At 44.9% G+C, this 16763-nt stretch overlaps 2 protein-coding genes across 2 annotated transcripts in view; both read left to right on the top strand.

Annotated features, from left to right (window-relative positions):
- slc12a6 (solute carrier family 12 member 6) overlaps positions 1 to 2256 on the top strand; it is a gene marked incomplete at its 5' end in the record, with an annotated part of 28304 nt that extends 26048 nt beyond the window's left edge. The window contains 3 exon segments of the mRNA XM_080543301.1: positions 266 to 510; positions 1356 to 1489; positions 2025 to 2256. Coding sequence (XP_080399427.1) covers positions 266 to 510; positions 1356 to 1489; positions 2025 to 2116 — 471 coding nt within the window. The 3' untranslated portion in view covers positions 2117 to 2256.
- A 4723-nt stretch (positions 2257 to 6979) lies between these two features.
- tox4b (TOX high mobility group box family member 4 b) lies at positions 6980 to 16325 on the top strand (the record flags this gene model as incomplete). Its single annotated transcript, XM_080543304.1, has 9 exons — positions 6980 to 7087; positions 7609 to 7677; positions 8747 to 9037; positions 9785 to 10045; positions 11689 to 12057; positions 12886 to 12966; positions 13190 to 13909; positions 14221 to 14369; positions 14738 to 16325. 9 exons carry the CDS (start codon positions 6980 to 6982, stop codon positions 14793 to 14795), a joined length of 2106 nt encoding a protein of 701 aa, XP_080399430.1. The 3' UTR covers positions 14796 to 16325.
- Between the last annotated feature and the right edge of the window lie 438 nt (positions 16326 to 16763).

A 16763-nucleotide genomic window follows, 5' to 3' on the forward strand; every position in this document is an offset into this window, starting at 1 on the left:
GAGAGAGAGAGGGAGAGAGAGCAGGAAAGTAAGTGAGGGATGAAGAGGGGAGAAAGAAGGGAAGGAAATGTAAGAGGTAAAGATCAAGTAAGAGAGGGAGAGCAGGGAGTATTGTATCATATCTATACTCTGTGGGTGTGCGTGTGTGTAGGTAACATAGACACGGATGTTCTAGTGTCAACTGTCACTTAGATCCAACTGTCACTTAGATCCAACTGTCACTTTCAAATTAACCTCAAGATTCCTGTATATACCCTGTCCTCAGGCCCAGCTAGTGAAGGATCGTAACTCCATGCTCCGGCTGACCAGTATCGGCTCAGACGATGACGACGACACAGACGGAGGCGGGGCGGCCAGCAACGCAGAGAAGTCGGTAGGGGGAGGAGTCTCCGCCTCGGAACACAGGCGGGTTCACATGACGTGGACCAAAGAGAAGGCCCTGCAGTACAGAGCCACGCACTCAGGCTGCAGCACGCCAGAGGGCTTCAGAGACATGCTCAGCATCAGGCCGTGAGTGTCTCACACACACACACACACAGGTGTCGAGACTGTGTTAGCTAAGCTGAGCTAAAGCCTAGAGTATCAGCTTGCTCTTAGACATAACTCTCTTCGGGTCTTAGTTAGTAGTACATAGTTAAGTAGTTCACCTCACAACATAGTTAAGTAGTTCACCTCACAACATAGTTAAGTTAGTTCACCAACACCCAACTACCTCTACTTCATTTTAATAGCTTTTTTCAACACTGAATGTTGAACGCACAGATGATTCTGAAATGTTATCACTGACTTGATGCTGACAGACTGATTTGATGCTGATAATGATTGGTGTAGAGGCTTCTTAATAATCCAAATAGACTCTACATTGGGTGAGTCGTAGGTTCCAACAAACAGTATCCAAAAAAGCAGAGTGGCGCGTGTATACAAATAAACACGTTCCTTTATTTACTCAAAATAAATATATCTCCATCAGCATAGTCCTGGCTGTCTAAACTGTCAATTACTGTTCACAACCGTGTTGGTCTGAACTGTTTGAACTGTCTGAACTGTCGTTGAAACTTTGTTTGCTCCCAATTAACCATCCCCTTCCTGTTCCCTTATATCCCCAATATTCATTCATCCCAACCACCAGGGGGGAATGACCACAAGGAACAATCTAAATAACAGAAAATAGGGAATATAGACTTAGAAGCAAATATTATCATAATTAAATTAAAGCAATCAATATAATAAATCAATAATTCAAAATTAATATTAGGAAATTAACATAAATAACATTTTAACTAAAATGGCTCCTACAATTGGTCTCGACTTGATTTGATTGGTCCTCATGACTGTTGTGGGCGTGTCTTCCCCAGGGATCACTCCAACGTGCGCCGCATGCACACGGCCGTCAAGCTCAACGAGGTCATCGTCAACAAGTCCCATGATGCTCGGCTGGTCCTGCTCAACATGCCGGGCCCGCCCCGGAACACGGACGGGGACGAGAACTGTATCCTTCACTCTGGTTGGGGGGGGGCAGTGTTACTGGTCGAGGGGGGCAGTGTTACTGCGTGAGCATTAGAATTATAAGGTTCTATCTCCATTTTTGTCAAACATTTTTTTAGTTTTTTTTAGTTTTTTACATAATCTGAGCCATTAGGTGTTTATTAATGCCTGTGTGGTGTTATTTTTTTAATGTTGACATTTTTTTGTTAGTAATTCATAAAATACAAAAGTTCCATCTCACAAAACATAATGGAATGTAGAAACTTTGACGCTCAATATCTCTGAACTACCCTAAACGGAGATAGAACCTTAGAATTCTAAACGGAGATAGAACCTTATCATTCTAAACGGAGATAGAACCTTATCATTCTAAACGGAGATAGAACCTTATCATTCTAAACGGAGATAGAACCTTAGAATTCTAAGCTCACGGTCAGCGGTGAACATTGAGTTCATGCGTGTGGTTCTCAAGTTAGGATCTCAGCCAGAGTTGGTAAGCGTGTTTTAACACAGTGAACTCGTCCTTAACAGCTGATCAGATATGGAATTTCTGGAAGTTCTGACGGAGGGCTTGGAACGCGTCTTATTGGTCAGGGGTGGCGGAAGTGAAGTCATCACCATCTACTCCTGATTGGCCCACACAGATGACACCAGCAACAAAGCAGCCAAACGTTGTGGAAGGAAGAAAATGCAGAGGGAGGTGTGGCTTAGCAACCATGGGGGGTGTGGCCTCTCTCCTTCAGAGAGACACAAACGATGGACTGTCACTGGCTGTGGCTTGATTAGACCCCGCCCACCTCCATCCCGCCTGTCAGTTATGAGTTGTGTTTGGTTTAGCTCCTCAGGTGCACTGGGTGGGGGGGGGGGGTTTGCAGTGTAACACCAGTGGAATGGTCTAGAAGGTGTGACTCTCACCCTCCTGGTGCACTGAGTGAGCTAAATGGAACACACCCCTTTGGTTCACCATTCCACTACAGACAAGCTACAAAACGCCAACACAATTCCTCAAACAAAACAATGTGCAAGAGTGCTTATACTATGTGTATGATTGTGTGTGTGTGTGTGTGTGTGTGTGTGTGTGTGTGTGTGTGTGTGTGTCCATGTCTATGTACTGTATGTGTGTACAAGAGAATCATCTCAAGGGACTTACATAATAGGCTAATGCATAAATAACCGTACAGCAGTTGGATCAGGGACCAGCGTTGTATGAGCGTGCGTGGTGGTACAGTGGACCAATGAATGAACCATAAAAACATAAACAATAGAATATTCCGGAACAGAGTGTGAGTGTTCCACTGAGTGACTCAGGGTTCTGTTTTATAGACGTGTATTAGACTTGACATTGGGTCGTGTGTGCAGAGCATATGATACAATAAGATGTAAGAGTGTGTGTGTGTGTGTGTGTGTGAGAGCGAGCGAGTGAGCAGGCTACAAGAAGAGAAATGGACCTTGGTAGTTTGTGCTTAGCAGATCTCCAGGCCTCTATGTCTTTTAGCCAACTCCAACGGGGAGCTAGTGTTGTCTTACCTATGATAAAAAAAAAGGTATTCAGCTACTCTTGGAGGACAAAATGGAGGACAAACACAGAGAAAGAAAATAGCATCTTTATTGTTAAAACATTGTTCGAGCTAGCTATTGTAATTGCCATATGATCTGGAACCAGGCCAGGATTTGTTCTTGAGTAGTTAGTTAATAGTGAGTGTGAGTATGTGGAACATGTGTGTGTGTGTGTGTGTGTGCTATAAGACTGTTGATGTGCACTTGAGTGTGTGCAGTTGTGAGTGTACACTTTCAAAGGAGTGTGTGCTGAAGAGTGTACTTAAAGATGTTTGCTTTAGGACGATCCGGTTAATCGATCGAGAGCAGGAGAGTTTAGGTTTGGGTTGTTTGACTGTATGAAAGACTCTAGTTTCTAGGTTGGACAGTGCATGGTGACAGGTGTGTGTGTGTGTGTGTGTGTGTGTGTGTGTGTGTGTGTGTGTGTGTGTGTGTGTGTGTGTCTGTGTGTGTCTGTGTGTGTGCGTGCTTGTTTGAGTGAGATAGGTAACCCAACCCTTTGAAGTGTCTTCCTTTCCTTGTCTCCCCTTCCTTCATCCTCATTGGTCAGGAAGGAACAGGTGACACACCTGCTTATTTTTCCATTGTTGTTGTTGTTGTTCATTTTCCTTTTCCAAATCCATTTAGATGTAGGAGAGGAGGAGGTAGGGTAAGGAAGCCACTTAGAAAACGTTGAGACATTACCCATAGGAATGTGTGAGTAGGAGGAGGTAGAGCAGTATGGAAGGGTTTTGGGAGGTGAGGATTAAAAGTATTTTAAACGAGTAAACCAGTGTTGTAGCAATATAGAGTTGAGGGGTGTGGGGAGGAGGGTTACTGCACATTGGACCACCATTGTAAAGACCATTAATCCACCGCATGCTTGTTCAGACATCGCTCTGGTGTTGCACTGCCGTTTCTCAGTGATGGAGAGTGTGTGTGTATGTGTGTGTGTGTGTGTGTGTGTATGTGTGTGTGTGTGTGTATGTGTGTGTGTGTGTGTGTGTGTGTGTGTATGTGTGTGTGTGTGTGTGTGTGTGTGTATGTGTGTGTGTGTGTGTGTGTGAGAGAGAAAGACAGAGAGAGAGAGAGACTACAGTATGTGTATGTAGGTAAACAGTGATTTTGTATCCTCGCTTCGCTTCTGCTGTGCAACTCCCTTTATTCTACTCGTCCCGACCGACCTGATATAACAGACCTACTGGGCTTTGATCACATTGGCGTCTCCTGCCTGTGTGCCTGTGTGTGCTTCTTCTGTATGTCACCTGCCTCCTCCAACGCTTGTGAACCCGTGTTGTTTAATAGGAGGAGCTGAATCTGGAGTTATTTTATTCCACTACTAAATGCTTTTGTCTTCTCAATGTTATTGATTTGTTGTGCAGGGATTCTTCTTTACGTTCTTTTTTCTTCCACAGTTTTTTGCTTGTACATAAAAACAAAGAGAGGTCCCCCAAGTTTTATCTTTTTTTAATGACATTAATATAAAAAAGACGGAAAAAAACGTTGCTTGAGAAAATGGGAATAAAACCAATTTTGAAAGAAAGAAAACTGATCAGTCATTATTATTGTGTCAAATCCACGCACACTGTTGTTTTATGTTTGGTTATTATTCTGGGTTATTCAGTTACATAGTTTCAGTTTCGGTTGTGTCTGATTGATGATGATGAAAACCTTTATTGTCCCCAATGGGGAAATTTTGTTGTCAAACAGCTTAGTTAGGGCAGACAGAAAACATTCAATAAATAAATAGATAAAACAGTGCAGGCTCAATAAGTAAAAAGTTCCAAGTTCCAAAGTTCCAGCACCAGGAAAACATTTAGCTACAAATTGCAATTGTATTTCTCAATCTAGACAATTTGATGGCAGCTACTAGATTGTAATCAAGTGCAATACTGAAATACAACTGTGAACATTTCAAACCTGCAAACTGCGACACTTTAAATGAATGTGCAATAACACTATGTGCAATATGACAACCCTCGGGTACATAAGGTTCAGAGATAGGAAATGTTAGGATATTTATAGCATAGCATAGAGTACAGCACAGTGTTTTATTTGTATAGTATAGTGGATAGTGTACATAGCCTTTATTTATGTAAACCAGCTCTTTTCCCTTCTTGTTTTAGTATTTCTTTCCTAGCACCAGGGGAGCCCCCCCTCCCAAATGTCGTTGTTTGGTACCTGTACTATATCAATGACAATAAAGACCATTCATTCATTCATTCATTCATTCACCTTTTTAAACTTCTGGAACACACTGGACTCAATGTGCCCGTCCCTCACGCAACGCTTACGTCGCTTTGACGAGCTGACGTCATTTCCACGTGTCAAGACAATCCGGAAGTTGGTGCCATGTTGTGATTTTGAGGAAAATTTAAAGCACCTTGGCTTGGTTCAGAAGTTCAGGAAAGGGAGACTGATCAGATTTGGGGGTGAGCATGGAGGTAAGAAGGTAGAAACAGAATCCCTCTCGTGTGTGTGTGAGACGTCCGTGCGCGTATCCAGACGTGGATGTTTGGGATCGCACACAAGTGTCAAGTGCACAATCTCAATCTTTAGGTTGTCCAAAACATCACATGATAAACCCTCACACTGACTCAGACAGTCATGTAGATGTTATCCTCTTGTCTTTACTCTGCTGAGACCAACAACACTGGAATAATTTTCCAATCCTCTGCCATGCCATGGCTCCATTCAGCCATTCCAGTGTGTAACAGTCTTGTAATGACATTGTGGCTGTCTGTTGTAGCTAGTCAGCTGCTAAATGTGTTTTTTCTCCAAAGTTTTTTTTTGGGGAGTTTTTTTGGTATAATAACAATATTGCATAACAGTGATTATCATCCGGAAGCATATCTGACCTGGGCCAATGGGATAAACCATTGGGAGAGAGTGGGAGGGGGTGCTGTGTAACCATGCTTCATCTAGATGGACTTATGTAAGAGCATTGCGTAATTACCTTTACGGCTTTAGTGACCATTTTATTTCTGTTTTGAGAACACTATATTATTACACTACATCAAACTGTTTCTTTCTAAGCGTCAAATAGACGTGCGACCCCCCAGACCCAACCCTGGAACCCGCCCCTAGATTATTATGGGGATTCCACATTTATCGCTCTGGTTCCATTGAGCAGGTCTGGTCTGGTTCCATTGAGCAGGTCTGATCTGGTTTCCATTGAGCAGGTCTGGTCTGGTTTCCATTGAGCAGGTCTGGTTCTGGTTTCATTTAGCAGGTCTGATCATCCATCGCTCTGGTTCCATTGAGCAGGTCTGATCATCCATCGCTCTGGTTCCATTGAGCAGGTCTGATCTGGGTTCCATTGAGCAGGTCTGATCTTGGGTGTGTAAAAAAAACACGGGGAAGAACTGATGATGCATCAAGACATCACCTCCAAATCAGGGAGACACATCAAATCAGGTCACATTTGAGACTCTGAGGATCTGAGCGTTTTAACATGAGCTGATGTGTTCAATTTTCGGATGACAATATGAAATACTTGTGGCCTTGGTCTGGTTTGTTCGGTCGTAGTAACTAACAGCTGTCGCACATTGTGACAGGGGTGTCCAGTAGGGTTCAGTCTCACCAGGACACCTCAGCAAGCAGGATCGCAGAGCTAGATCGGGGTTATTTTTGGCATCCTTAAGCACATTTGGTCCATGCAAAATATCTATACGTGTGCGTCGTTTGAAACGGAAAAGACGTCTGTCTCTGTTGTGTGATATTTTCCATAAAATTAGATGCATTGGATTGCATTGTCAGAGGGTCTTTCTGTCTTTGATTTCTCTTATTGACACCAGCCTGTCTGTCAGGGGTTGTGTGAGTCAGTATTTGGGATCAGACAGTGAAAGTAAGATCTGACCTTTTTTTGGGGGGGGGCGGTTAGAAAACCATCCCGTTGCATTGAAGATAGATAGATAGATAGATATTTATTGAATGTCACATGAGGCCCAGTGTAAAGATGGACCTGAATTTTTACTCGGATCATCTATCGGATGGCACTGGGCAGCACGGAGACCCAGAGTTCCTTGATCCGCAATCCTTCAATGGATTTGACGCCGTCAACAAGGTGAACCCCCCCCCCACCCCCCTCCTCCTCCCATCCCGCCCCCCCCACCCCCTCCTCCTCCCATCCCGCCTCCACCCTCACCCCCCCACCCCCCCTCCCTACCTCCCTCCACCACCTCCACCCCCCTCCCTTTTCCAGCACTAAAGGAGAACTACTCACCCTACTGACCCAAACATGCACGCAGGATTCTGTCAACTACTTCTATCATCTATCACTGGCCTTCAGTCAATCAGTCGCTTTACTGAACGTGTTGCTATTACAGCATGTTGTGACGTTTGCACTTATATTGGGAAGTGTGATCTGTCATTATTGGGATTTTTTGCTCTGATTAGTTTAAGAAGTTTTAGAAGTGTGTGTGTGTGTGTGTGTAACTGTTGAGGATCAGTTGCTTCCATATGGCGTGTTTTCATGATGTCACTGACTTACATCACAAAAAGGTCATGAGAAAGCATGGTGTGGTTCATATGATGATGATGATGATGATGATGATGACGTGAGCCCACTGTGTGTTGTCCCTGCAGTTCCCTGGGGGCAGTGACAGCTACCTGACCATCACCGGGGGCGGCCATCCCTTCCTCTCCTCCTCAGAGGTAAGTTAATCTCCATGCTCATCCAAGAGCAATCCAAAATAGATATATGTGTTACGGTACATGTGGGAAAACTAGGGTTAGGGTTAGGGTTAGGATTGGGGTTAGGGTTAGACATGCCAGCATGTACCAAGTCGACCTAACCCTAGTTTTCCCACATGTACCGTAACATATACACAAAAGAGGGATCAAGTCATGAAGAGGAGCCAGCACACTGAATCTGCTGCTTAATTTAAAAAATGGTTTATTCCATAAGCCCATTCCGTTCTGCTGGCTTTTCTTTATATACTCATCCACCCTCCACTCCACTGCGCCTTGCATGGCAGCTTGCCGCCATTGGTGTGTGACTGTGTGTGTGAATGGGTGAATGAGAGGCCGTTGTAAAGCGCTTTGGAGCAGCTTTGGAGCATCAAAAAAGGCGCTATATAAGTGCAGTCCATTTACCATTCTCATTCATCTCATCACAACATAAACAACCCCCCTCACACTCGTATTCAGACTATTGTTCACCACATGGTCTGGCTTTGTAGCTCCCTCATTAAAGCTTTGTGAAGAAACCCACAAAGATAACCTTTTTCCTCTCCTCCCTCCCTGTCTTCTTTACCTTCTCTCTCCTCTCCCCCCACCTCTTCATGTTCCCTCTCTCCTCTCCCCCCACCTCTTCATGCTCCCTCTCTCCTCCTCCTTTCCCCCCACCTCTTCATGTTCCCTCTCTCCTCCTCCTTTCCCCCCACCTCTTCATGTTCCCTCTCTCCTCCTCCTTTCCCCCCACCTCTTCATGCTCCCTCTCTCCTCCTCCTTTCCCCCCACCTCTTCATGCTCCCTCTCTCCTCCTCCTCTCCCCCCACCTCTTCATGCTCCCTCTCTCCTCCTCCTTTCCCCCACCTTAATTTCTCCCATCCTTCTCTCTCCTCTCCCCCCACCTCTTCATGCTCCCTCTCTCCTCCTCCTTTCCCCCCACCTTAATTTCTCCCATCCTTCTCTCTCCTCCCACCACTTCTTCTCACCTACACAACTTCATCCCCTATTTCATCATCATCTAACCCCCCCCCCCCCCCCCCTTCCTCCGCAGACTTTCCATACGCCCAGCTTGGGCGATGAGGAGTTTGAGATCCCCCCCATCTCTCTGGAGCCCGACTCGGCCCTCACCGTGTCTGACGTGGTGTCCCACTTTGGGGAGCTGTCGGACGGAGGGGGTCCCACGGGGAGCGTGGTGGTCCCGGGGAACGCCGTGGTGGGGGGGGACGACCCCTCCTTCGCCTCCACCTATGTGAACCCCCCCTCACAGGGGCTGGAGCATCTCAGTCTCGGTGTCATCAGCCAGCCAGGAGGGGGCGCTCTACTGGGATCTGCGCTGGGCATGGTGAGAACGGTGTTAGATAGAGATGTTCTATCTTTCCCATTCATTACAGTTGATTAACACTACAACAGCCGTGCCTATTTTACCTACTAGTCGAGCCGCCATGGGGGTCAAATAGACCCCCTTTTTTAGAATGTAAATCTGCTATTTACACACAGAGATCACTAGAGGGCACTTCTGTTTTTTAGCCTGCCTCCTCCTACACAGAAAAACTGCAAAACAGCTTTATACTATCTTGACTATCTTGAAGTGATTTTGAAAATGTAAGGATACTGGGTGGTAGAACGCACATATCTAGGAAAAGTCATGAAAGGAGGGTCCTGAAATTTGAGTGAGAAGAAAGATTTTTTAAATATACTGACAGGGGTCACCGTGAGTCACCCTCACGGCTCTTCTAGTGTTAAGGGGAGTGCGCCCTCTAAGGGTTATAACTCTTTGGTGAGAACCTCCCAAGTGTTGGGTCCCATTCAGTTCTTGTCAATGTAGGGAGGGATTGAAGTGTACAATGATATAAATACAGGACTTGGAATTTCAGGCAACAGCATTCGGATTCTAGTATATCTGTAGAATTCCATATGTAAATGGGATAAGAATTGAATATTCCATTTATATGGAATTCTACAGATATTCTAGAATCCGAATGCTGTTGCCTGAAATTCCAAGTGAGAGGAAGGACCAGGACCAATCTAAAGACAGGAAGAAGAAGCACATTATTCCGTTCGCTCCTAACGCTCTGCTCTTTCTTTCCAGGATCTCGGCCATCCCATTGGCTCTCAGTTCAGCAGCTCCTCCCCCATGACCATAGACGTTCCGCTGAGCGACATGGGCCACAGTCTGCTGGGCCACAACCAGCTTACCACCATCGACCAATCAGAGCTCAGTGCCCAGTTAGGGCTGAGCCTGGGGGGCGGGACCATCATGCCACGCTCGCAATCACCTGACCAACCGCTGTCGGCCACCGCCTCACCTACTGGCTCCTTACAGGACGATGACATGGACGACTTCAGGAGGGTACGTCTGGTAACATAGACACGGCTGTTCTAGTGTCAACTGTCACTTTCAAATTAACCTGAAGATTCCTGTATACCCTGATCTTCTTGTCATCCTCAAGTTCTTCAAGACTTTCAATTTGTCACAGTTAGAAAAACTTCTAACGTCTTCCTATTTCAAAACATATAAACAGGAATTTAAATACAGCAGGTTCTTACAAGTACCGGTACACAACAATCAGTCAAAGAAAGTGCAGTGCAAAAAGGTCATTTGTCAAGTCTCTATTTGTCAGTGTCACCATAAGTGACTGACGTTAAAAAGAGCCTATAGCACTGGGGAGGAAGGACCCCTCTTAAGCCCAATGCACACGGCGTGCGATTTTGTCGCACCGCCAAATTCGATTCCATTGTTTTGACTGCATCTCAATGAGACAATGCACACGGCGTGCGATGCGATATTGTCGCACGACAACATTCGATTCTCCATTCACATTCATTCATTCATTGGTGTGAATTGAGAATCGAATGTTGTCGTGCGACAAAATCGCACGCCGTGTGCATTGGCCTTTAGTTCCCTAGCCAAATACACCATATATACACACATATACACCAAATACATACGTATATTTTGCTCATGTACTGTAGAAGTGTAAAAAATGAACATCTTTGTGTTTGTGAAACTGATCTTATAGTAAAAAATTCATAGCGGCACAAAGAAAATTGATTATAATTATAAAGGTAAAAAAACGGCTATCGTTCCAAAGATATGTTGATACATATGTTGATGCCAATTGCATCATGCATTTCAGAAGAACTATATGAACTATAGTATATAACTATACTATATGCTTGTAGGTAAGAGAGTGGTACCGAGTGGTACCAGTACATTCCTTAGTAACTAAACTATGCTTGCAAGTGAGGTAACGGACGGTACCAGGCACCAAGAGGTTGATGCATTATTTTTTAAACAACCGTTAGGTGTTTTCCACCAACCATGTTCCTGTGGGAGAGGGCAGAGAAACCTACGGAGCCCCCCTGGGGTCACATGGTATAAAATAATTATTTGATGTGTGAATCCGTTCCCTCATTTTAGTAATCCCTTCCCTCGGTTTAGTAATTCGTTAGGGTTAGTGTTAGGGTTAGGCCCTACAAGCCAGAACGATCGCAAGGATTCTAACCCCAACCCTAACCATAACCCTAACGAATTACTAAACCGAGGGAACGGATTACTAAACCGAGGGAACGGATTCACACATCAAATAATTGTTTTCTACCATGTGACCCCAGGGGGGCTCCCGTGACGAGATAGAAAAACAAGGTGAAACATATTGGTGGCGAACAACCAAAAGGTGTGGATCATTTACATATGAGATATGTAAACCTAAATATTCAAAGGGGGTAAAACTGTATAAACATGATGAGCCGAGAGGTCCAAGACAGCCGACACTCCGTGGACCGACCTTAGGCTTTGTTACCTGTAACAAAGTATTTAGAGTAGAACCTCCAGCTCTGGTCTTGGTCTGACAATTTATTTCGGCTTTTTGTCTTCAACTAACCCATTTTAGTCAAGTATTTTGAGTAAAGAATTCCCACGACAATCTTTCATATGTTTTTCTGTCTTGTCTCGCCTTATCCCCGTGTCTCTCTCCCATTCTGCCTGTGAAGAGCATACTGGTGGAGTCTCCCGTCTCTCTGTCCATCTCTCCCACCGTCATCTCCCTCGACCCCTCCGTCTCGGACTCCCCCTTCCCCCCCGCCACGTCCTCCAGCGCCCCGCCTGCCCTGGTACGCAGAGGGGGAGCGGGCGGAGGAGAAGGAGGAGGAGAAGGAGAAGGAGGAGGAGGAGGAGGGGGAGGGAAGAAGGGGAAGAAGAAGAAGGATCCCAACGAGCCTCAGAAGCCAGTGTCGGCCTACGCGCTGTTCTTCAGAGACACCCAGGCGGCGATCAAGGGCCAGAACCCCAGCGCCACGTTCGGAGAGGTGTCCAAGATAGTGGCCTCTATGTGGGACAGCCTGGGGGAAGACCAGAAACAGGTACGCACACACACACACACACACACAGACACACACACACAGACACAGACACAGACACACACACAGACACACACACAGACACACACACACACACACACACACACACTGCACACAGACACACACACACACACACACACACTGCACACACACACTACACACACACACACACACACACACACACACACACACACACACAGACACACACACACACACACACACACACACACACGGATGTGCAGCCGACAAAGTCTTCAAAGGTCTAGCTGCACACCTGAGAAGTTTTGTTTCCTGTTTCCATTTGCTCAGTTTGTAACAACCTGATCCACACGGTGTGTAATTGATTCCACTATAAAAAACTAAGATATGAATTGCAAACACACAGACTTGTATTGGGAAGTGAACTGAGCTTCACACACACACACACACACACACACACACACACACACACACGCAGAGCACTCGTGTGCGTGTGTGTGTGTGTGTTAACGCTATTATATGTACGAACGCTACATGAATGCTATTATAGGTGTAGCTATGCACACATCGTGAGCTTAGAATTATAAGGTTCTATCTCTGTTTAGAATTATAAGGTTCTATCTCTGTTTAGAATTATAAGGTTCTATCTCCGTTTAGGGCAGTTCAGAGATATTGAGCGTCATTCCATTATGTTTTGTGAGATGGAACCTTTGTATTTTATTATAGATTAAGATAGAACCTTATAATTCTAACGTCACGACATTTCTAAAGTTCTAAAGACATGAGTGATAGTATCTCAGGGCAGGGTTACACAGTTATTCTCATGGTGGTCTATGTTTACCTCTCTCTCAGGTGTATAAGAGGAAGACTGAAGCAGCTAAAAAGGAGTATCTGAAGGCACTGGCAGCCTACAGAGCCAATCAGCTCTCTCAGGTGAGAGATAACTAGTGGTCCCTCTGAAAGTATTACGTCTTATAATGTGTGTAAGTAAGTCGATCATGGTGACTGAAACTGGCAGATATCAGAATCAAATCTTCTTCTTCTTCGTCGTGTTGTTAGAATTCTGTGGATGAACTTCTCATATGTTTAACATCTCATCCTTCTCTTCCCTTCTCCACTCTCCGCCTCCTCCATCCACACCTCTCTTCTTTCCCAGCCTTCTATCGTGGTGTTAGACACGTCCCCGTCGCCCCCCCCCACTCCGGCCCCCGCTCCTGTCCCCTCCCCCCCGGCTACAGCAGCTGTCACTCAGGGCCCTGGGGCCCGCTCCACCCAAGTCCCTCAGCATCACATCCCCGACCAGAACACCATCACCAACATCTGCACCTCCAACATCATCCTGGGGTCATCCTCCGACCTCCCCCAGGTCTCCACCCGCTCCCGCACAGGGGCGCACAAGCCCCCCGCCCCCGCCATCCCTAAGATCATCATCAGGCAGCAAGTTGCTGTCTCGTTGGCGGGGGTAACGGTGATCGCCACCTCCTCCTCCGCCCGCCTGCCCCCGCCGCTCCAGCAGATGCAGAACACCCCCCCTCCCCCCCGCCTCCAGCAGATGGTACATGCCCAGACCCCTCCGCCCCTGCAGGCCAAACCACGGGGCGGGATGGGTGCGGCGGGGCAGGCTGGGGCGGCCTCTATCGCCACCGCGCCACCGCCTCCTTTGCAGATCAAGATAGTCCCTGCCTCGTTGTTGCAGACGCACTTGGCCACGCCCATTATCATGGCGTCAGCAGCGGCGGGGGTCGCGTCTGGGGCATCTGGGCCCGCCTCCTCCGTGTCCTCCTCCTCCCCCTCCTCTCTGACCATGGAGGTGGGACAGCTAACCTCTGACCTGGTGGCAGCCTGCTCTCCCTCCACTGCGGAGGGGGAGGAAGGGGTAAGATAGGAGGACATCCAAATGATGTGATGATGATGGTGTATATATATATATGCATTAATGTATGAAGTTAAATGTAAACAGAACACATTTGTTAAGTCTTTTATCTCTTCCCCTCTCTGTCTCTCCCTCTGTCTGTCTCTCTCTCTCTCTCTCTCTCTGTCTCTCTCTCTCTGTCTCTCTCTGTCTCTGTCTCTCTCTCTCTGTCTCTCTCTCTCTCTCTCTCTCTCTCTCTCTCTCTCTCTTTCTCACACACCTCTCTTTTTTTTTCTTTCTTTCTTTCATTCTATCTATCGTTCTCGGTATGTCAGATGCAGGTAGAGCTGAACGTGTCTCCAGGCGTCGGCCCCACCACAACCCTTAACATCTGTGTCCGTGCTGGCTGCAGCAACCCAGCCGTAGAGAGCCAGGACTGGGACATGGAGTACTGCAGCAACGAGTGTGTGGCCACTCACTGCAGGTATGAATGTACTTGTTGACACACTCTCTCTCACACACACACACACACACACACACACACACAATCATCATATATCCTGTATGCTTGATTGTATATGTTACGGTACATGTGGGAATACGGTACATGTGGGAAACCTAGGGTTAGGGTTAGGTGCTACGTCGACTTGGTACATGCTGGCATGTCTAACCCTACCCCTAACCCTAACCGTAGCACCCTAGCACCTAACCCTAACCCTAGTTTTCCCACATGTACTGATTTCCCACATGTACCGTAACACATATACACCACACATTTGTTAATCTTTTCTCTCATCCTCTCGCTCGTTGATTGATTGATTGATTGACTGATTGATTGGTTGTCTCACCCAGGGATGTGTTCATGGCCTGGTGTGAGGTCAGGGGGCAGAACTCCACCACGGTTACGTAGAGGATGATGGACAGACTTTAAGGAGGAATTGAAGCAAGGGGGAGGAGGTATGGACATGACAAGAAGGAAGAAGAGGAAATGGGATTGCCATACTAGACTTTTGTCCTCCGAGAACATCTACAGACCAGGGGGTCCCTGTGATTAAATTATTACGTTGAAATAATCAAGAGTATTTTATATGACCGTGTTTTTAATGATTTTAAAAGATGTTTAATGCTTACAGGTACCCGGATTATGTCTCTTTCATTTTTATGAAAGCCCAATAAGAAGAAGTCTATTGTTTCATATGTGCATGCCCCCCCCCTTCAGACTGTTACAACATGACACAAATTACTGTCTTACTGTGTTGTAATAATCAACAAGTGATGTGTGATTTATAAATCACAGGTCAGTTCAGTTCAAATCTCAGTCAGTTCAGGGAGAGATTTGAATTTACAATTGAGAAAACCCCATTGAAAAACACTTAATCAGAATCAGAAGACTTTATTGCCATGACATGTAAACTTGATGTATAAAAGCTGAGAATTGAGATTGAGAAATCAATGAAAAAGAAGTAATTGTAATTGTAATTTCAATGCCCCAACCGTGGAGCTGCTGTTTCATATCTAAAACATCATGGGCAGTGTTCAGAAGCTGTTCAGAACAGCTCAGACTGTTCGTGACGTTAGAGTCATTATAAGGTTCTATCTCCATTTTTGTTGAAATGTAGTTTCTTTACATAATCTGATCCATTAGGTGTTTATTAATGCCTGTGTGGTGTTATTTTTTTAAATGTTGACATTTTTTAGTTAGTAATTAATAAAATACAAAGGTTCCATCTCACAAAACATAATGGAATGTAAAAACTTTGACAATAATATCTCTGAACTGCCCTAAACGGAGATAGAACCTTATAATTCTAAGCTCACGTGTTGCAGGTATTCTGACATTAAATGGGTGGAGCTGAAATGAATGAATGAATGAATGGTCTTTATTGTCATTGATATAGTACAGGTACCATACAACGAAATTTGGGACATACAACGAAAAATGGTGGCTCTTCTGGATGATGTAGTTCTATCTGAGTGTTCCACTTGGTTAGAAATGATACGCTGTTTTTTTTCCTTTGAGACGAAAAATGCAGACAGGATGTTTCTGACTAATTGGTTCTGTTACACTTATCATGTCTGGTGACATGGACTGTAGGAAAAAAAAGATGTTTGAACATTTTTAAATATAAAAGTACACAACATTACCAGCTCCTTGCATCTGTGGAGGGAAAGGGAACATAGCTGTTTTTTATTTTCAAAAAGAAAGGTTTCCTTTTTGATCTCCTTCTGATTTTAATATATATTAAAAAATATTGATTTCCAAATAAGCAATATATTGGTATGTTCTTATTTGCACCCTTGGAGTCAATTGTTTTTGGATTGGCAGGAGAAAGTATGGGTTATTTTCTGAAAGGGAAATCCATCCTCCTACCGTTCATATTATAGGAGTGGAAAAGGGAAGGCATGAGATTCATGTTAATGACTAAATAACAAACGCAATGTACCCTCTTTGTTGTAATTAAATAACATTGAAACCATTATGAACGTTTTTTTTTTTTTGTCATGAAATAAAAATATATGTTATGTTTGGATACACAGGGAAATGTTCATGATTGGTGTTATTGTGTTTCCATAAACATGGAATGTTGTATCAACGCAAATCGTGATGTTAGAATTATAAGGTTCTATCTCAATTTTTGTCAAAATTTAGTTTTTTACATAATCTGATCCATTAGGTGTTTATTAATGCCTGTGTGGTGTTATTTTTAAAATGTTGACATTTTTGAGTTAGTAATTCATAAAATACAACAAAGGTTCCATCTCACAGAACATAATGGAATGTAAAAACTTTGACACTCAATATCTCTGAACTACCTGAAATCACGAAATGATATCTGTCTGCACTAGATGGAGGAGAGTCAACTGCCATAGTCGTGAC

The sequence above is a fragment of the Nansenia antarctica genome (genome assembly GCF_963989245.1).
Source record: "Nansenia antarctica genome assembly, chromosome: 12".
NCBI classification, from domain to species: Eukaryota; Metazoa; Chordata; class Actinopteri; order Argentiniformes; family Microstomatidae; genus Nansenia; species Nansenia antarctica.